This window comes from Branchiostoma belcheri, unplaced genomic scaffold (assembly GCF_001625305.1).
Source record: "Branchiostoma belcheri isolate BF01 breed outbred unplaced genomic scaffold, Haploidv18h27 scaffold58, whole genome shotgun sequence".
Lineage (NCBI taxonomy): Eukaryota > Metazoa > Chordata > Leptocardii > Amphioxiformes > Branchiostomatidae > Branchiostoma > Branchiostoma belcheri.
In genome coordinates, this window is record NW_017804220.1 from 847,258 (window position 1) to 868,206 (window position 20,949).

General features: G+C 41.5%; 2 protein-coding genes across 3 annotated transcripts; both read left to right on the forward strand.

The window, feature by feature from the left end:
• The first annotated feature begins 4,654 nt into the window (after positions 1-4,654).
• Positions 4,655-9,576, forward strand: LOC109481885 (red fluorescent protein drFP583-like). Its single transcript, XM_019784516.1, has 7 exons — positions 4,655-4,705; positions 5,455-5,535; positions 6,216-6,259; positions 7,181-7,291; positions 7,870-7,969; positions 8,614-8,744; positions 9,245-9,576. The coding sequence occupies exons 1-7, from the start codon at positions 4,703-4,705 to the stop codon at positions 9,423-9,425; spliced, it is 651 nt and encodes a 216-aa protein (XP_019640075.1). The 5' UTR covers positions 4,655-4,702; the 3' UTR covers positions 9,426-9,576.
• A 3,478-nt stretch (positions 9,577-13,054) lies between these two features.
• On the forward strand, positions 13,055-20,265 carry LOC109481864 (GFP-like fluorescent chromoprotein amFP486). 2 transcript variants are annotated; one of them, XM_019784492.1, is made up of 6 exons: positions 13,055-13,169; positions 13,525-13,617; positions 14,313-14,464; positions 16,019-16,121; positions 16,997-17,127; positions 18,525-20,265. In XM_019784492.1, exons 1-6 carry the CDS (start codon positions 13,167-13,169, stop codon positions 18,700-18,702), a joined length of 660 nt encoding a protein of 219 aa, XP_019640051.1. In that variant the 5' UTR covers positions 13,055-13,166; the 3' UTR covers positions 18,703-20,265. The 2 variants fall into 2 exon arrangements, with proteins under 2 accessions (XP_019640051.1, XP_019640050.1); XM_019784491.1 differs by having other exon boundaries at positions 13,063-13,169; positions 13,483-13,617.
• The last annotated feature ends 684 nt before the right edge of the window (positions 20,266-20,949 follow it).

A 20,949-nucleotide genomic window follows, 5' to 3' on the forward strand; every position in this document is an offset into this window, starting at 1 on the left:
TACGTAATGAGCCATGAAGTCAACACAAAAGGCTAGGGTTAAATTTAAACATTGAATTTTAACTTTTAATCAAACCACTGCAATGATAGATGGGAAAACTAACAACTACGAAGAAAAGGACTTTCCCCAACTGTTGGGGGCAAAACATGAGCATTTTTCAGTTGATTCAGGACCAGAATCAATTTTTATTTTTGCAAATCAGAAAAAAAAAACGAAGAGGCGAATCCGAGAACCAACAAATTAAATTGGTGTGGCCTTAGAATATGATGGAAGATGTAAAAGTATAGACGGCGAAACGCACAAAATATTTAAAATGTCTTTATCAATGATCTGACAAAATTTGGTCGGGGTTGTGTGGTGTAACGACAGAGCGTTCGGCTCGGAACCAAGAGGTCCCGAGTTCGAATCCCGCCATGCCACCGATCTTGTGTCCTTGGGAAAGGCACTCGACAAATTTCCTCACTTAACTCAGGTGAAAATGAGTCTGTTGTCCGTTCATGCGTTTTTCTGGGTTGGTGAGGACATAGAAATTAATTGAAAGAACTTGAATGTGAGGTCGCCATGTCTTGTAATAAAAATGTCGGAATAGAAAAAAAATATGGTATTTTTCATGGTGACTACGTGCACAAAGGTAGTTGAGCCAGCGATGGAATCCACTTGTACATGTCCTTTTTGTACTTCAATCAAGAAGAAAAAAAAGGAACATCACGCCACCACGTATGTCCACAGCTATTGGTCAATTATAAAGATGCCCCGACTCATATGCAAATGAGGACAATCAACGGACCTATAAGAGGCAGGGAGAGAGAGACAGACGCCTTGTTCAGGCCTTCAGCGACGGGACGACCAGTAGACCGACATCCTCTCGACTGTCTGCAACTTCTGACAGCCAACTGCTCACGGTGAGTAAATATCCAACATATCATACATGTGACATGTGCACTGCATGCTTGCTTCAATTTACCGTACAGAAAAGCATCTAAAGCAATTTCAGAGCGTCAAAACAAAACAAAAATGCTAGAATTCTGGGTGACGAAATCTGTCTGATATTGGGCCCGTTTTCATTCAAAAATGCACAACGCCACTCTTTAAGACTTGATATGAGCTAAATCATGAACCTTATTATTGCTTTCTTCACTTTCCCACTATATATACTCACAATGTTTCACGAGAGATGTACCGCAACACTAGGTTTGGCTGATGACTTGTAAGAAATAATAGCTTCGTGTTTGGAGAGAACTTTAACCTGAGTTACCTCAGATTTCTGTAACCTCAGTTACCGTTCCAGCAAGGCGGCCGTGAAATTTAGAAAGAGCCACATAAAAGACAAGAAATTGCCGTTTTGATGACATTTTGCAAGTTTTCTACGTTTCTAAGGGAAAACCAAAGGAGAGCTCGGTGTGATTCGTAGCCACCCTTGCTGAACAAAATATTTTACATTACTGACTGTAACCTTCGTAACGGTTGTTTGTTACTTTCAATATTAGTAGTAAACTTCACCTGGTATCAGAAGGTTGACCAATTTTTAAATGTCCGTACTTCCAACCACCTGTTCCTAAAAGATGAAGTTAAAAACTGTAGATCTTTTTGGAGAAATAAGCTAAAAGTGTGATGTTGTAACCTCCGTTACCGGAATTCTGTACATTTCAATGACAATGAGAATGAGCCATTTCTTAGCACATTTTCGTCATCATTTCATACTTGAAGCGTTTGAAATAGCCCCAAAGCAAGCTACATGAGGCGTCTCTTTATTTTTGGGTACCATCCATAAATAGCAAGACAAAACTGCGATACAGAACAAGTAACCGTTTTCCGTAAGCGACATCACGGCTTGGCCTCAGGGATCTCTAAGCTATGGGACAGGATCGACTCAACTTACTAAATTTAAAAATTGTCCATATTTTTTTATATAATATAATAAATAACTAAAATTAGCCTACGATACAAAACAAGAAACCGTTTCTCGTCAGCAACGCTGCATTTTGCCTGACAGATATCAGTATGCTATGGGATAGGGTCGATTCAACTGACAACAAAAATTGGAAAAAAAAACTAGGGAATCTCGCTTTGACGCTATAAAATTGCATTGGATGCCTATAATGACTATAACTTATAGTATAAGCACATAAGCTGGTGTGCTACGCCGAATCATCAATGGATGCTCATTTTTCACCGTAAATTTTCTCTCTAATTGACTTGATGTTCAGCAAAAATGGTTATAAGTCGCAAAGGTATTTTTGTGATGGGCGAGAAATAGAGATATCTAATTTCTGAACTGCTTGCACCTGGCTATACAGGCAAGGCGTTAGCTTCAGTGCCAAATGTCTTGAAAGTTCATACCTTTCCCATAAGATAGTCGGTCGGTTAGCCATTTCTTTTGTACCACTTGTATTACTCCATGGATCCGCTGGCTCTAGTGTCGGAATCAGTTGAATTCCATGGTTTTCATGGTCTTTAAACCCGTGAATAGCACAAGTACACGTAACTTTTCGAAACTGAGATTCTAACTCGTGTTCCAGCCGATGTATTTTTGCATAGACCTCGGTCTCGGTGCCCGTATTGTGATTCTTGTATCCAGCTTTCCGTACATTTCGCCGATAGGACGGTTTCAAAAACATCCTTTTTTTTTTACAACGATGACCCTTACAAAAGGCTGGGGGCTCTAGCAGTCCTTGTCTGGACACTCTTTGTCCACAGCAAAAAAAAAATTGTCACAAAATTTCCCCCTCCGTTTGATGTTTTTCCGTCTAGTTTTGACGGCGTGTGCTACAAGACAAGCTTTCAGATATGGTCTACATGTACACATGGGGGTCCGATTACATACTAGTATTACATTCATCGTGCGATCGTCCCAAGATCGCAAAGACATTCTTGGCATAGTCCTGCACGTAAAAATCCTGCACGTAGTCCTGTCGTACGAAATCTAGCTCGTGCCAGACAAGGCTTCCGTAGGCCCTTGTGTGATCCGGTCACAGCCTGCTTGCAAATCCGATTCTATAGCAAAAAAGATAGAAAGTTGAATGTGGCCCCACCATAAGCCATTAACTTTGACGGAGAAGGACCTCTGGTATCCCCGTACGATTTCGACCAATCGACGCCAGCAAGTGTCAGAGTCGTCTATTGCACAACTACAGGGTTTGGGAGTGAAAAAATTGCAGTGTTTGACTCCGCCTTCCTCGTTTTCCGTGTTTTCCAATTCCTTGACACTGTATGTCATCCTTGGCAGCGTGTCCTGGCAGCGTCTGAAGTTTCAAAGTCGGAAGGAGACGAAGAATTATCCTGGTGTCTGGCACTGAGTTTATCGCGGTTGGGACGGGTTCTCTTCGGGGCCGCAGGAACTCCTCCCCGACCCGTGAACTCAGCTAGGTTCCCCGGTAGGTTTTGCACGACGGGAATTTAATTAGCCCCTAATCAACTCTTGGCGTGCAGAACTCCTGCAGGCGTAACACTCCTACCGAGCGGTCTGTTGAGCTGGACGGGGGAAAACTGTCAGAGCCCCGAAGACAGTCTGTCCTAAGCACGGTAGACTGGATACCAAGAATGGGAAACGCTGCCATACATCTGGGGAGTCCTGCGAAACATTCTGTCACAAGAGACAAGTCAAAATCGAACGCGCGAGTCGTACACAAAGTTAAGTCGCTTAACGGGTCAGATTAATTCGTCGTACGATCCTCTTACAATCTAGGAGCGTTCTTGAGATAGTCGTGCAAATGTCGTGAAAAAAGTAGCTACCGATAATGTCGTCTTACATCCTTGTCGCTTGTCGGTTCTGTCAGCCTGCTTGAAAAGTGACATTGTTGGAATAGTCCTCCATGTGTCGTAGGAAATCCAGCAGCTGTCTTGTTACAAAAAAAGTCCGTCGTAGACTGTCTTAGGTTCGTCGTACGACGACAAAATCGTATTTACGACGGTCTACGACAAACGTGATCGCGCCGTAACTACCGAAGGTATACAGCACAGTATTAAGAGACATGTGTTTCCACTTCTAAAGCATGCCACTTCCAACCCACTGAACATGACCAGACACTGTAAGATGATTGTTGGCACCACTTTTGGCGATTAACTGTTTTCATAGCTCACAGCACCAGAAGTGGAGTGAAATGATTTAAGAAAGGTCATAGACTAAACTTAATCCGTCTTAGGTACGGTGTACTCTCTAAGCAGAGGTTTGGGTTTTGGCTTATTTTTGGTGGGCTTTATGTTTTTTTTAACCTGGGTTTATTTTTTGCACTGGAATTAAAAAAAAAAAACCATCAACCTCCGCTTGAGAGTAGGTACGGTGGACCAGAGGGACAAGTTTGGTTTACTACGAAACAGAATACAAACTCCTGTTTCAGCAACATGCAATACTTTGTATATCTATCTAAATAATTTTGTATCGAAGATGTATTTTGTTGACTGTCCTTGTACAAAAGTTTCATAATCGAAAACATATTTTCATGGACTTTTTTTAGTCTCCAAGTAGATTCATTCGGGGCAGGGGACGGCCTAATTGGCCTCAAGAGTTACCATTTGAACACTTTGATATTGCAGTCACCAAAACATCTGCTTGGAGATTATTCTTTTTTTCCGTATTTGGACCCGTATCAAGTCAAAAGAGGGCAAATGAATAGGTAAATTATCAATGACACTTTTGTCTTTTTTCACAGAACTCCAGACGTTTCCTTCATCGGTGGTTTTCTGAGACGACATCGATACAATCATGGTAAATTTTCTGCACTAATTGATTTATAACTAACATTTTCATTGTGCTAATTTTAGCTAATGAAGATTAGAAACAGCCTTTGTTTGACATTTGTACAGTGGAGAAAAATTATCCCCAAATTTCAGGTACACAATTTTTCAAATCTACTTTTTCATCTTCGTGACGATGTGTGTAAATAATTATACTTTTGTATTAAATTTATTGCTTGATGGCGGCGCTAATATAAGTTATCCTAACTTGAGTACGCCGTCATCGTGTCTGTATTTCTTTATATATGTTTTAATAAAAAAGAATAATTATTATGTTCGCTAGAGTCAAATGTCGTCAGTTTTTATAACATTAGGACGATATCAAAATTGATCGATTTTCTAGTCATTTCTTTGCAAAGTAAGTTGACAAAACCCTTCGCTATTGCATGTAAGTACCAGTCAGAAAGTAGAGATGTCAAAATATGACGCTTTACGAGTGCACTAGTATTTACAAGCTTGAAACACAGCTGCCATGTTTGTTTACTTTCTGATGTAAACAAACATGGTTGTTTACATTCTGATGTTTTTGGTGGCACCACAAACTCAGTGCTCCTCGTGTGAGTTGTTCTAGCAACAGCCATAACATTTCAGAAAAGTGAGATGATTTCTCAAATACGATGATTATAATGAAAGTAAAATACAATCACACGAATATTTTTTAAATACAACTTTTCATTTTTTTGTGCAATAATGTTACATAATGCAATATTTTGATTGCAGTCCCACGAGCTTCACATTTTTGGCTCCATCAATGGCGTTGAGTTTGACATGGTGGGCCGTGGCACCGGCAACCCCAAAGATGTAAGTATAACTGGTGGACGTACCAACCACTAAGTATCTGATACCAGCCCAGGAAAGAACGAGAAACAGTCATGCCTTCAAATATCAGAGTTATCAACCAAGAATTGAGGTGTTCAAAAACTCGTGTTTCCCCAGAACTATCGTAGACTGGAACTCGTTGCCACCAAGCACAGTAGCGGCATCGTCACTAGAAAGCTTTAAACAGCTCCTGCAATTAAATGCGCAAAGATTGAGTGTAACAAGTCGTTCGGTATGATATAGCTAGCTGCCGCCGCGCCGCGTGCCTGCGAAGCTGGTGTGTTACGCCGAAGGGCGGTTATACCGGCTATACAGATACAGATAAAGTCTCCACCAGACTTTTGCAGGCTAAATAAATCGTATACGTAGAAATCGTTGACTAGTAATCAGTGACTGTTTTGAAAGGTAGACACACGTACCTCCATTAAATTTTCGATGTCTACTGTACATCTTGATCACGGAGTGACCTAGTCTCGCGAGAACACGAGACCTGCACAGGTCTCAACCTAGTCTTGTGTTCTCGCGAGACTAGGTCACTCCGTGATCAAGATGTACGGTAGACATCGAAAATTTGGAGGTACGTGTGTCTACCTTTAGGTTACAAACAGTCACTGATTGATGGATGTTCTACTAACTGCCAACTGGTTCTCCTCCATCTGCAGGGGTCCCAGGAGCTACAAGTGAAGTCCACCAAGGGTCCCCTCCCGTTCTCTGAGGGCCTGCAAGCCCTTTTTCGTAAGGCGTAATCAGGCCTTTTTAGCCTTCGTAATCCGTAGGCGGCCGTCCAAAATCATCGTAATTCGTAATCGGTACATTAGCCGTAACGCGTAATTGGTCGTTTTTATTCTCCGTAAAGCGTAATTAGTTACTTTTATGCGACGTAAAGCGTAATCCATGAGATCATAAGAGCGTAGGCTGATTTCAAAATGGTCCAATCCACAACCGAAGTCCAGTCAAAATGTAGGTCTCAAAATGCTGGAAATAGCGTTTCAGGGGGGTTAAAAACTAAAAATTTCCCGGGGGGGCATGCCCCCGGACCCCCCTAGCAGACTCGCGCCTGCGGCGCTCGCTGACGGACGCCTTCGGCGCCCGAACTTGAATCAGCGCCCCCCCCCCCAAAATCAAAATTTCTAATCTCGGTCTTTGTGTAGTGATATTGCCCCCGTTCTGGCAGATGAGTGAGTTGGGACACCATAAATCGGGCCCGGTCTAGGCTGAATCAAGGTGAATGGAGTGCCCCACGACTAGGAAGCCAGTATCCACAGCATGTTCCTCTATCGCCATGGCTCAGTGGCGCGCTCGGAACTCGCTGATCGGCTTCTCCTATCGCCCGGTGCCTTCGGCTGCCACCGGTTCGAACCCGATTTCGGGTGATTTTGGCACCCGCCAGAACTTGTCTTCACTCCTAAAAAAACTCCTGGATCTAGCGCCTATGCGCCAATCAACACAAAGGCAATAGTTTTGACGTAGAACTACAGGTTCTCACTATTAGTTGCTGTGTTTTAGACGGTCGGGAATCCTCATGATTTAACGTAATTCGTAATCAGCTCTGAGAATTTAACGTAATTCGTAATCGGCGGCGAAAATTTGGCGTAATTCGTAATCAATACCCCCCCTTGCAGGCCCTCTTCTCTCCCTACGTCCTCGCCCCTCACTTCGGCTATGGCTACGACCAGTACCTGCCTTTTCCCGACCAAGGGGTGTCGCCTTTCCAGGCCACCATGCAAGGCAGCTCGGGGTAAGAGTCTGTTTCAGTGTCGGTGAAGGTTAGACATACACGTAATAAGATACGTCAAAAACATTTACTCAAGCAACGGTCAGACGTTTCAGGTAGCATGCACTACCTTTCGTCAGTGACACCGGAGTGTTGTCGGAAAAGCAGATGATTTTTAGCGTAAGATTTTGTTTAGTTTATTTTGCATATAAAGAGTAGTAAAATGAGCATGTAGTAAAATGAGCATGTAGTAAAATTAGTGTGAACATAACAAAAGGGAGTAGCATGAGCATAACTAATGAGGATATGCGGGGGAATATAAAGAAGCTTCATGGCTTGTCCGGGATCTTCCACCAACATTTGACAAATTATATAATGGTAGTAATGAAACAAATAGTAGTAATAATACATAACAGATCATTTTTAAATAGATAAATAAATCAACTAATTATTAATTAACTAGAGTTACTTTCTGTGAAATAGTCGATGTGAAAACGTAAGAAAAAATCGTTTCTATCTTAAATTTGTGAAGCGATTGGTCAAATCTTTGGTCGATCAGCAACATTTATATTTTGTGCTTTTCATTTGTTTGTTTATTTTAGGTACCAAGTTATCCGCACGGTGCATTTTGAAGACGGTGCCATCCTGAGTGCTCACTTCCGCTACACCTACGAGGGAAGCCACATCAAAGGGGAGTTTCAGGTAATTAAGCCCGGTCAACCCCCCGTCGTCACACATAGAATATATACTGTATGGCCTCACGAACACTAGCCGAACTCTCCCAACCATGGTTAGGAAAAGGTCGGCAAGTGTTCGGACAGGTTGGCTACTGTTGACTACTGTTAGGCTGCGCAAGCTGAATGTTTGGAAATGTTTATGTGTTGACGGGAGGTTTGGTTATGGTTGGTTGTGAAACTGGAATCAAGTTAATACACATTTGATTTATATAGATAGGTGTGGTCTAAGTCTGGTCATATTTCTCCAAGCCTTAGCCAACTTTGGTCGGCTGGGGTTCGGGGAAGGTTCTGAATGTGTGATGGGGTCTTGAAGTACGAGTTGTTATATTTCAGCCCATGCCATGGTATTGATGAAATATAATGTTATAGAATCTGATGAGTAGAAACCTCAAAATGATTAGATTCTGGGCCCACTAGCGGCTTGTTATAGTCCTGCAACAGAGCTTCCGGTTTGATCTCTATCATCTGAACAGTAGGGTCACGCATTATGGGCGGCAGACAGCTCTTGAATTTATGATTCGATCCTGGAACTCTGGGTTTATTACTAATATAGACAGAAATATGCTGTATTTGTCGGTCTCTCTATAGTATTGACAATATATTCTTCAGGTGATCGGGGGCGGTTTCCCTGCTGATGGCCCGGTGATGACCAAATCACTGACGGCTATGGACTGGAGCGTGGCCAAACTGGTGTCCCCTAACGACAACACCGTCCAGAGCACCATTGACATGGCATACACGTATGGATGCTTTTGCTTTTTTGTTTACCTTCGCCAGAAGGTTATGTTTTTGGTAGCGTTTGTGTGTGTGCATGTGTGTATGTGGTGCTAACCGAAAAAAAATTAAAAAAGCACTATAACTCGAAGAAGCTATGAATGGATTGTCATGAAACTTGGTAGGTGGGAAGTTCTTGATAAGACTTCAAAATGATGGGATTTTCGGCTCCCTCGCGGCTTGTACATGTACTGCAGCAAAAATTCCGGCGGAATTTGAAATCTCATGATCTGGACATGCCAGGGTCACGAATGTTGGATGACAGATAGATTTTGTTCTTGGAAAGAAGTGACAAATGTTAAAACAAAATTGGAAGGCATGGTGAAACTGTTCGACATAGGACACCTTTTCAAAGTCAAGATGCCAACAAGGTCATACTAGTACTTAATACATCACATAACATTACATTTCAATACTGTTATAGTCCAATAACTTGTTGTATTGCCCCCCTCCCCACACCATTCAGCACTACCAGCGGTAAGCGCTACCAGAGCACTGTGCGCAACATCCACACCTTCGCCAAGCCGATGACCGCCAGCATCCTGCAGCAGAAGCCGGTGTTCGTGTTCCGTAAGACGGACCTCAAGGCCAACAAGACCGAGGTCACCTTCAAGGAGTGGCAGAAGGCATTCACCGACGTGATGTGAGCGTCCAGTGTATAACATTTGCTTGAAAACACCCAAAAAAACTTCATACTGATTTTCTAGCGATACTCAAAACTGTACATGTAGAATGAAGACGAAAATAGCTTTGTCATCAGGACAATTTGAACGATGTCCTTGCCTCCCTATATCATTTGGCAATCTTCTAGAACTTGTGTTTCTCACTGAAATTTGTTTAAATAGTTATAATTTCCGAGACGTTTTCACCATTTCACCGTTTGACTGTCATGATTTTCACCAACATTTTTTTTCGCACTATCTACAAGAACAACTTTGGTGAATCTCTTAACACTTGTTTTTCTCACTGTAATTTGTTTAAATACTGATAACATCTATATAAAGACGTTTCTACAATTCAGCTACAGACGTTTGACAATGAAAGTTATGATATTTGTTCACATTTGAACATTTTTTCGTACACTTTTTTTTTATATATAATGTGCTGTACCCACTGATTGTACAATGGCTCAATCAGTGGGCAATCAGTGGCTCACAGCTGCCAAGTTCTCAATTGCAATGAAGGAGGTGTCGATGCACTCTGACTTTAAAGGACTGCAGTCCGTTGTTGTAGATGTCACCCACAATGGTGTCACAATGGAAGTTGGTTCCAGATCTGAACCCCAGTGTGGATGAAGGTCCGGCCCATGGAGCTGGTTCAAGATACTGGTTGTGCAAGTGCGTGGGTTGGCATAGCAAGACTAGTTCTGGTTGTGCGCTTTCTACAAGAACAACGCTTCACTTAATAGTGAAGATCCTGATACTAATTTTCTGACACTTTAATCACTTCGAAGGGGTGTTTTTGAAAGTCAAATGTAAACCTCACTGGACAAACTTCGCACCATTTTTTTACATTTTTGGTTTTGGCACTGCGGAGAATGCTTTTTTTAGCAGAATGGTAGCAGAAGTTCTATTTTAGGAGCAAAATAGCTGGTTACGCTACTGACAATTTCGATCAAGTACATTGGGAGCCAACATAGTTTAACATTGGGAGCCAACATAGTTTAATCTTTTTTCAAAATCCAAATACAGGCGCCATTTTGATTTTTTTCTTCGCGAGAGCAGAATCTGACGAGAACGTGCGTGAGGTTGAATCAAAACGAGGCTCACGACGTATTTGAAAATGGGTCTAAATTTTGATGCGCTTCCCATTCAGTACAATCTTCCGACATACATGTATGACTGTGTGATGAAACAGAACGTAGACAACTGACTACATATATATGCATTTTGTACATCCAATCGGGCTACTACTAGTAGCTATAGAAGCTTGATAACCAACATCTCAGAGTCAGAACGACTGGGAACATCTTAACCCCGTTTCATGGTTTTGCAGACTGTGGTGACTGGTTTTCACAGTCACAGAGAATTCTTCGCTTCTATTGGACTAATTTTCATAATGATAAACAACTGTAAGCTCCTATTGGTAGTTCTGGGAATGAAAATGGTTCTCTCGAGTTTTTATCCCAAACAGCTCCTAACACTAGTTACAACAAGAACTAGTAAAACGCAAGTTAGAAAATACCTGTTTCGCACAAATGAACCGTGATTCTGAAAATGGCATGAATATTGGTATATTTTAGAGGCTGATAATCTTCACAATGGTAAAAATATATCACTACTACATCTACACAAGACAATGAGATTTTTATTTCTGTATGTTTCGTCAGAGATGAGTCTGTTTCATGCATTTCTTGCAATTACATGTATTTTATTTCTTTGGTATTTCAAATAAAGGCTTTGGCCATGGGTACTATAATTGCTTTAACTGTTTTCTTTTTAACTCATACAATTGATATTAGCGTACACACTAGACTAGGTACCGTTCGTGTGTGTATGTATGTGTGTGTGTGTGTGTGTGTGTGTGTGTGTGTGTGTGTGTGTGTGTGTGTGTGTGTGTGTGTGTGTGTGTGTGTGTTTGTGTGTGTGTGTGTGTTTGTATGTGTATGTGTGTATGTGTGTGTGTGTGTGTGTGTGTGTGCGCGCGCGCGCGCGTGCATGCGTGTATGCGTGTATATTTGTCAACACGATAACTCGAGAAGGCTTGGTTGGACTGCCTTGCTATTTAGTGAATAGGTTTTGATGAGACCTCAAAATGTTTAGATTTTGGGCCCCCTAGCGGCTTGTTATGGTATGTGATCGTGGAACTCTAGGTATAATAGGCCATGTTGATTTGATTATGTGGATGACATCCACGCGCGCATTAATTTCTGTTGGTTTAAAAAAAAGCTTTCGACCATACTGTAACTCGTACAAAATGAGCGAATATATGTCGTAGGTTGCAAAAAAAAGTATTGAAAAACGATACTAATGACATTGAATGCCGAAATCAATTCAGGAAAAGAAGAAAATGTTAAGAAATGAAAATGAAGAGTCTATTATTATTCGTCATACCATAATGTGTGTGTAGTCATTTGTTCAACCTTCATGACCACGTAGATTTCATAATGAAGGAAAAGTTTATTTTTGCAATTTTTTTTTGTATTCGCACGCTCGCATCAGTTTTGCGGTTCCCAAGGGATGTCATCCATATAATCAAATCAACATGGCCTTACCAGTATTGTGTAACAAAATGTGTACCTACTACTTAAGCACCTAAACTAACAGATTCCGTTGCTATTTCTATCTTAAATAGAATTAACTGATTTCACTTTTGGGGACTTTAAACCCCCGAAATCCTGTTCTCAAAAGGTAATTCATAGATTTCCACTAGATATTTGACTCAAATCGATGTTCACTGCTGATGCCTGTCTGATCCGCCAGGAGGCGCAGAAAGAACATCTGTGACGTAGGTTGCCCACTTAATCCAATTTTCTCTATAGTGTACGTCTAATTTCGGATAACGTATGACGATCGCAATTTTAGAATGACTGAAATGCAGACAATAGTCTACTGAATTCTCTTGGGTGATAATCAGTTCTGTGGCTGCCCGTTTTCCTTTCCTTTTCGATTTGGATGTTCTTTTATGTACTAACGTTAAAAGAGTAGTGATGTCGTGGCCAATTCAATCAGATTAAGTGTACAACTACGTCACAGGCCTTCTAACTGCGCCGCCTAGCGGATTAGGCAGGCATATTACCCCGATTTATGCAGTACTGGTATGGTACCTATGAATTACCTTTTGCAAACAGGGTTTGGGGTTAAAAGTCCTTAAAAGTGAAATTAGTCTATTTGTCCTTCAACTAGTAAGAAACTACAAGACTGTAGACAAGACTTAGGGTTGTTGTTGACAGTCAACTGACGGTAGACGTTGTTGACGATCGCCTTAACTTATCAGTTTAACTTATCAGCCAATCAGATCGCCCGGTTTCTCCCTCGCGTTTTTCAGACCATTTGCAACAGATGGGCAGCACAGGTGGCCCACAGGTGATTCCATGGTGCTGGACGAAACGATTGTTTTGTCTAACCTGGGGGGTTGAATTTGTTACTGATTTTAATTACCAACGAATAAAATGCAGGTTTGTCATAACACATTTGCTATATTATTTCGAATAATGTACAGATCTAGATTTTCCGGGTCACGGTTTGTTCAATTAAACAAACCTCCTTCATTGGTGTCGCCTAGTCTTAGACATTTACCTGCAAAACAAATGGAACAGTCCCAAGTTGGGCTATAAACCCTTGTCTGTCATTTGGACCACACTTTGGATGAGCAGCTGGCAGTGAGAAGAGCTGTGCTTTCAGAGTTGTTTCGCCAGTCGACATCCTAAGTTCACATCACTGCAAATCATGGTAAGTCATTTTATTCAGCCTTGCAGCGTATACGTAGCTGTTTACATTTTGACTCTCGTAAGTGGCCTGGAAGAATATTTCTCGTTGTACTCTTTCCTTTCCAGCAAAACTTGTTCTAAGGCAAAACTCCCTCGGTCTCAATCCGCGGCATAACTCGCGTCGCTTCCCGAAAAAAAAATCAACGCCGCCGCCCCACAAGTCGGCGAAGGAGACCAGAGTTCATGGCATTCTTTATAGCTTTCCATGACTTACTTTTCTTACTTGCCTCTGAATATTCTCATGATAAAAAGCCTTGCATTTTCTCCTTCTACAGCCTTACATGTCTTCCATAGTGCGTAGTGCACTTACATTTCAGTCTATCCCGACAAGCCACGACCTGCACATCCATGGCTCCATCAACGGTTTGGAGTTTGATATGGTGGGAGGCGGTAGCGGCAACCCTAAAGACGTAAGTGCGCTCTGTAGTATGATGTACGTATAGAATACAAAACGATATATTCCGTGTCTCCAGAGATACGCACCAGCCCGACCGTGGGTCGGAGGGAGACCCAACCCACAGGAGGGATGGGGCCGAGCTACGGAATACAGTGTTGACAGTATTTTTCTCATATCCACCCAAGAAGAAATGAGTCAAAATTTGGTGTCCTTAAACCAAAACAATGAGAAAGCGTTGGAGTGAGTTTGATTTTATTTGATTTATAAGGCTGAATAATACGCGAGTTTGAAGTCATGATGTCGACACGTGTCTCCGTAGTTCACATACTGGGTTGGATTCCTAAAAGTTTTTTATTTATATTCCGACATCTAATCACAAGACATGGTGACGACACAATCAACGTTTTTCAACTTATATTAATACCGCCATCAGAGGGGACAATACAATACTCATTTTCACCTGAGCGAAGTGAGGAAAGTCGTGAAAAGTGCCTTTCCCAAGGGGACAAGACCGGTGGCATGTCAGGACTCGAACCCGGGACCTCTTGATTCGGAGTCGAGCACACTGCCGCTACGCCACACGACCCCACAAAGTTGAAAGAAATTAGTCTCAATAAATTAGATAAGCAGCCAAGAATTTAATGACATTTTCAACAGCATTGTTTTATCAAATTCATGTAACACCGTACTTTCCTCCTCTCCCACCAGGGGTCAGTTGAGAGCCGCGTGACGTCCACCAAAGGTGACCTGCCGGCTTTCTCGCCCCACATCGTGGCGCCCCATCTGGGGTTCGGGTTCTACCAGTACCTGCCCTTCCCCGGCGGGCCGTCACCTTACCAGGCCGCCATCGATGTCGGAGGGTAGGTCTGACAGGTCTTTTTGTTACGTTACCAAAGCACGACCTAACTGAACAGCCTCCAATATTTTATTCCAACACATAATCACAAGACGTCACAAAAAGCACATTGAAGTTTTTTTTTCAACTTATATCAATGGCGCCACCAACATAGGGGACAATACAATACTCATTTTCACCTAGCGAAGAGAGGAAAGTCGTGTAAAGTGCATTTCCAAAGGGCACAAGATCGGTTGCATGGCAGGACTCGAACCCGGGACCTCTTGGTTCCGAGTCGAGCACTCTGCCGCTACGCCAAATGACCCCACGAGCCTCCAATTAAATTCCGTTTATTTACAATTTAATTCAAGACTAATGTCTCAGCGACCTTACATCTATAGATGTAAGGTGTTAGGTCTAAAGATGTAAGTTAGACCTTACATCTATAGATGGGCTAACGTTGTATATTACAGTAGGTAACATGATGTCCGAAATATGTATACGTTGCAGCCATCGAGGACCCCTTGGGATTGACTCAATTCCGCAGAAAAGGGAATCGGTGCCAGGATTCTGCAGAATTCTCGAATGGAGCCAGAATTCTGCAGACGGTCCTCGATGGCTGCCACGTATTTCTTGCATCATTTTGCGTTTAGTTTACGATATTAGCCCCTCTTTATGTAACTTGAAGGTTGCTGAGATATGGGAATTGGTCCGAAATTAAACTGGAATTATGGAATTTAACTGGAGGCTGATTCTAATTCTAGCCGACATGGACATAACTAGTATTACCTGGCGAACAGACACGTTTGCAATAAATTCGGTTCTCCTGTTACATGCCCCGCCTCAAAAAAGTCAACACATGTCAGTCGCGGCAGACTTTTCGCATTGGTGTGTTTTATTTTTGCACCCCATGATGTCAGCTCCAGAAATGTACACTAAATTAAAATGAAACATGCATGCAAAAAAATACATGCCCAAGGCGGGCGATCGGGAAGGTTACACTTTTGGTAAGGCCGTACAAACAACTATTTCTTAGGCCATGTTGATTTGATTATATGGATGACATCCGCGCGCGCATGAATTTTCGGCCGTTTCAAAAAAAAAGTTTTCAACCATACTGTAAATCGTACAAAACAGTTGCAAAATGAGCAAAAATATACCGTAAGTTACAAAAAAACCATACCAATGTCGTAGAATGCCAAAATCAAACGAAAAAAAAATTGTAAAGAAATGAACTTGAAGACTAGATTATTCGCCAAACCATATTCCGTCCCATTTGTTCAACCCTCATGACCACGTAGATTTCATAATGAAAACAACTTTTTTTTTGCAAAACTTTTTTTTTATTCGCACGCGCGCATCAATTTTGGGGTTCCCGGAGGATGTCATCCATATAATCAAATCAACATGACCTTAGTGATCATGATCAAGACCAACTTAATATTGTACTTTCAATATTTATATGCACTGAAGTCTACAGACATTTTGGTGCCATATATGGTCTTTAAACCGATAAAAAAACTCCATTACTTCATCATTGCAAATGCTATAAATAGTCCTGTGTTTGACTGTGTTACAGCAAGTACAACGAACATCGTACCATACAGTTTGAGGACGGCGCCGTTCTGACTGCCAACTATCGTTACACCTACAAGGGCGACAAGATCAAGGGAGACTTCCACGTAGGTCAATTCGAAATTTGAATCGTCTACACTGTATATAGAATATATAATATTTCCAAATTTCTGATAGAAATTATAGGCTGAGATCTTCTCATAGGACGTAAGGTGTCAAAGAGATGTAGATAGATTTTTTACCGAAAAGAAATCGACTGATCATGATTTTAGGAGAGATCACAAATAAGGTCTTTGGGACGCTTTTGAAAGCTTTTGAAATTGTCATCAACTAGAATAGACTATGTATGTATATAGTATGCCTTTCGTTATAGTACGGCGTTGTCTTGTGTTGTGTTGTTTTTGTTGTGGTGTTTGTTTTGTTGGACAAGTTGTAGACCCTTCTATTTCAAATATTTTGTTTAATCGACAATTCATTACCGTCACCGCAACGAATCGCTTACGAAACTCAAATTTCCCTTGTATCATGTCTTGTCATGTTTTCTTCCCTGGAAGGTGGGGAATGCCAACAGCTTTGTTCTTATTTACGCCCTGTTTTTTATCTTTCGTACTTCATTTATATTGGCTTTTTAAAATTAATCTGTTTTTTTATCTGTAAATCGTAGCGTGAAAATAAGTCCTTGCTATTTGAGTTAGCTACCACTTTGTATTGTATTAGGCCATGTTGATTTGATTATATGGATGACGTCCTCTGGGAAACCCCAAAACTGATGCAAGCGTGCGAATAAGTTTGGCAAAAAACTTGCTTTCGTTATGAAATCTACGTGATTATAAAGGTACGATTGTACGATTAACAGTATGGTTGAAAACGTTTTTTTAAATGGCCGAAAATTCATGCACGCTCGGATATCATCCATATAGTAAAATCAACATGGCCTTACCTTTCTCAATGTGTGAATAAAAAAAATTACTGTCTTTCTCAGCTGGTTGGCAGCGGTTTTCCCGCCAGTGGACCCGTGATGACCAACTCCCTGGCCTCGCTGGACAGGACCGTGGCGAAGATCACGTGTGTCGACGAGCACAGTCTGGTCGACAACATTGACTGGACCTACCGGTAAGGCAACAGCAAGTAAATCTTATGGATAACATCCTCCGCAGACTCCAAATCTAATGCGAGCGGGCCGAAAAAAGTTCCTGCATTTTAAGATTTTGACTCAGTAATGGCAGAAAGTTTTTATTTAGTGGGAACATCACATACACACAGCCAACATCACATATCACTGCATCAAAGTAAGAAACAAAACATTAAATCAGTCTTTTCTTGTCTCCTCTCTTCATAGTTATCTGCCATCCACCCTCCGGCATGGCAGCAGACATTTGGCAGCTTTGCATATTTGATCACTGTCAGAAGGAAACGAAATTTCTTGTATTTTTTTTCCCAAAATCAGGCGAAAATTAATGCGCGCGCTGATGTCATCCATAAACATTACTTGCTGTGGCCCAAGATATTTTCAGTCTGTTGGGCCATGTCGATTTGATAATATGAATGGCATCCGAGCGCATGAATTTTCGTCCGTTTCCACTTTAAATCGTACAAGCAGCTAAATGAGCAAATATTTGCAGTAAATTGCATTATTGAAGTAATGGAAAACGATCGATATTAATTCCAAAGGAAAGAAAAAAATGTGAAGAAATCAAGATGAAGTCTATATTTTCACCATACGATACAGTGTTTAGTCTTTTGTTCTACCTTCATGATCACATAGATTTCAACTGCTACAGCACCAGTTACCATAGTGACAGCCGTCTGGTTCAAGTCATTCACAATTACGTCTGCTAAATTGTATATTTTCTTTCCTTCTGACAGCACCAGCAGCGGCGGAAGCTACCGTGCCATGGTGTTACATCATGTAATCCAACACCACAGGGTGTTTGCTACAGCACCAGTTACCATGGTGACAGCCACTCACATTCACAGCCATTCAAGTCATTCAGAATTACGTCTGCTAAATTGTATATTTTCTTTCCTTCTGACAGCACCAGCAGCGGCGGAAGCTACAGTGCCATGGTGCTACATGTAATTCAACACCACAAGGTGTCTGCTACAGCACCAGTTACCATAGTGCCAGCCGTCTGGTTCAAGTCATTCACAATTACGTCTGCTAAATTGTATATTTTCTTAACTTCTGACAGCACCAGCAGCGGCCAAGGCTACCGTGCCATAGCGCAACATCATGTAATTCAACACCACAAGGTGTCTGCTACAGCACCGGTTACCATAGTGACAGCCGTCTGGTTGAAGTCATTCACAATTACGTCTGCTAAATTGTATATATACTTTCCTTCTGACATCACCAGAAGCGGCGGAAGCTACCGTGCCATGGTGCTACATCATGTAATCCAACACCAGAGGGTGTCTGCTACAGCACCGGTTACCATAGTGACAGCCGTCTGGTTCAAGTCATTCTCAATTACGTCTGCTAAATTGTATATATACTTTCCTTCTGACAGCACCAGCAGTGGCGGAAGCTACCGTGCCATGGTGCAGACCAACTGTACGTTCCAGAAGCCGGTCAGGGGCGTCCAGGGGAACATGCCCATGTTCGTGTTCCGTCAGCTGGAGGTCAAAGCCACCAAGACCGAGATCAGCCTGCAGGAGAAGCAAAAGGCGTTCACAGAGGTGCAGTGAGCGTTACATTTGCTGTAACCACCCCATAGTTAAATGAAAGCTCATCTGTGTTGGTAGAAGCATAGATAGTTTCAACACATGTGAAAAGGGAACTCGCCATATATTTTTATTCGATCTCGTCAACCTTCGTCAGATGTGTGGTCCACTCGCTGCCGGACTGTTCGGGAGTCGGAGTGATGGCGTCAGGAGTGCGTCGAAAATAGCGGGAAGACGGAATCTGCCACCGTCACAGTTCAGAGGTGGTTCAAGATCTGTTCCGTCTTCCCGCTATTTTCGATGCACTCCTGACGCCATCACGCTTCCGACTTCCGGAGAGTCAGCGAGTGGATCACACATCTGACAAAGGTTGACGAGATCGACAAAAAATTTATGGTGAGTTCCCTTGTTGTTAAGCTCAAACTCGACAACTATCCTGAGATATTCACTGCACAAAATCCATTCTATAAACACACCTTAAACTTAAGCATCCGTAACATTGACATTGCAATCTGTAGCACGTCTAAATTGAGGATAAAACGAACAGCAAGTGGGATAAAACAAGAATAGCAAGTCAGGAAGACAGTGTTTACTGACATTGAAAACGTTTGTTAGTGTGCTTACTAGATACATATTTGAGTGCTTAGATACATAAACGAGACTATCAAGACCTACTAGTATATGTAAAGGTGTAATGGAATGGGTGTATGATCCCCACATTCTACCAAAATCTGCCATCCTAATTCTACGTGTGTTACTTAGAAGAATCAGACAGTAAATTATAATTGGGCCTGATTCAAATTTCATCTATGAAATCTATTTCTATTATTCGTGCTAAATAATGGAGCGAGACGGCACTGTTTACTTGACTTTCTCATGTGCTGTTCCGATGTTGCATTGCAATGTGAGAAGGGTATGTAAATCTAAGGAATCAAAAGAACTAAAGAACGATATAATGGTACTCATATGTGCAGTAGGGCAGAGAATCTTTCCAATTGTAGGCCCATATGCATAAGATTCTTCCATCACAACAGAGTGCAATATATGTCAGTGATCATCAAATCTCCTTAGATAATATGATGAGGGCAAATTCAAAACGCAAAGAACACTACAGAAAGTACCCGTGCTTGCGTCTGACATGGTCTCTTCTCTCGTTATTTAAACATGTACATGCCAAAAAAAATTTGATATTCTACACAAATTTTTAAGGTGCGTATTCCTTAACTATGAAAACAGAACAGCGAATCTATTACATATGTATATTTATTAAGTTCCGATGTTGCATTGATGTACTGTTTTCAAGTAGCAAACCGCATTCTTTAAAATGTGCTAAAAATATAGGATTTCGTGCAGTGATATTGAACTCCGTTCTAGTGTTGTGGCATGATTTCTCAAATCCAGTTCCACCCAACCGGGCAACCGCATAGTTCAATACCATACATTACTCGAAAAAAAACTGAATACTGAACTGCACAGACACTACTGAGCTGTACATGGTGATGTCAAGCTTTTCATCTTGAACGGGGTGACTTACTGTGCAAATGTTGGACAATCCGGAAATCGTATTATTAAATAATTTAAATAAAGGCTTCTCGTGTTCTTCTGAATGTCTTTTTTCCTACACAGTGGAATTTACGTTAGATTTTTAAAAATTATTCTTGGGGCTGAAGAAGAAAAAAACATTCTGTCCTAAAATTTGTGGAAATAGTTACAGATTTATGTTCAGAGAGGGGAGAGAGATTTTCTGGTAAGGCCTAACAATTATGATTGTGTAATCAGCACTCCAAATGATTAGAGCAGTTTCCCTGTTTTGGCGTATTGTTTCGTTACGTATTGTCATGAAACGGAGTAGGATAATAGCAACTGTAACACGTCAACCCAGCTCTACTCTTAACTTATTGATTTCACTTTATACTCAAGAATCAGAATGTTCGACCACTCAGATACTGTGTTCTTGTTTACAGTTCATCAAAACAATAAACACATATCGACAACAGCAAAGATCATCAAAGGTTTACGTCTTTAGGTTAATACCGGACATTATATTGCGTCGTGGTAAGAAAGTTTAATTGTTACTCATAGTCATAGTAAGTCATTGATGACAACACCGACGGACAGACGGACTACAGCAATTTCAAGAACTACTCTCCTAACTTTGATTTGATTTATTGAAATTGGGACAGTGCAATACACGTGGAACAGGCTCTCCTAGGTACTGAAGAGCTCTCGAACTACATAGCTCTGGCGATGTTGTTCCTCTTTTTATACTTT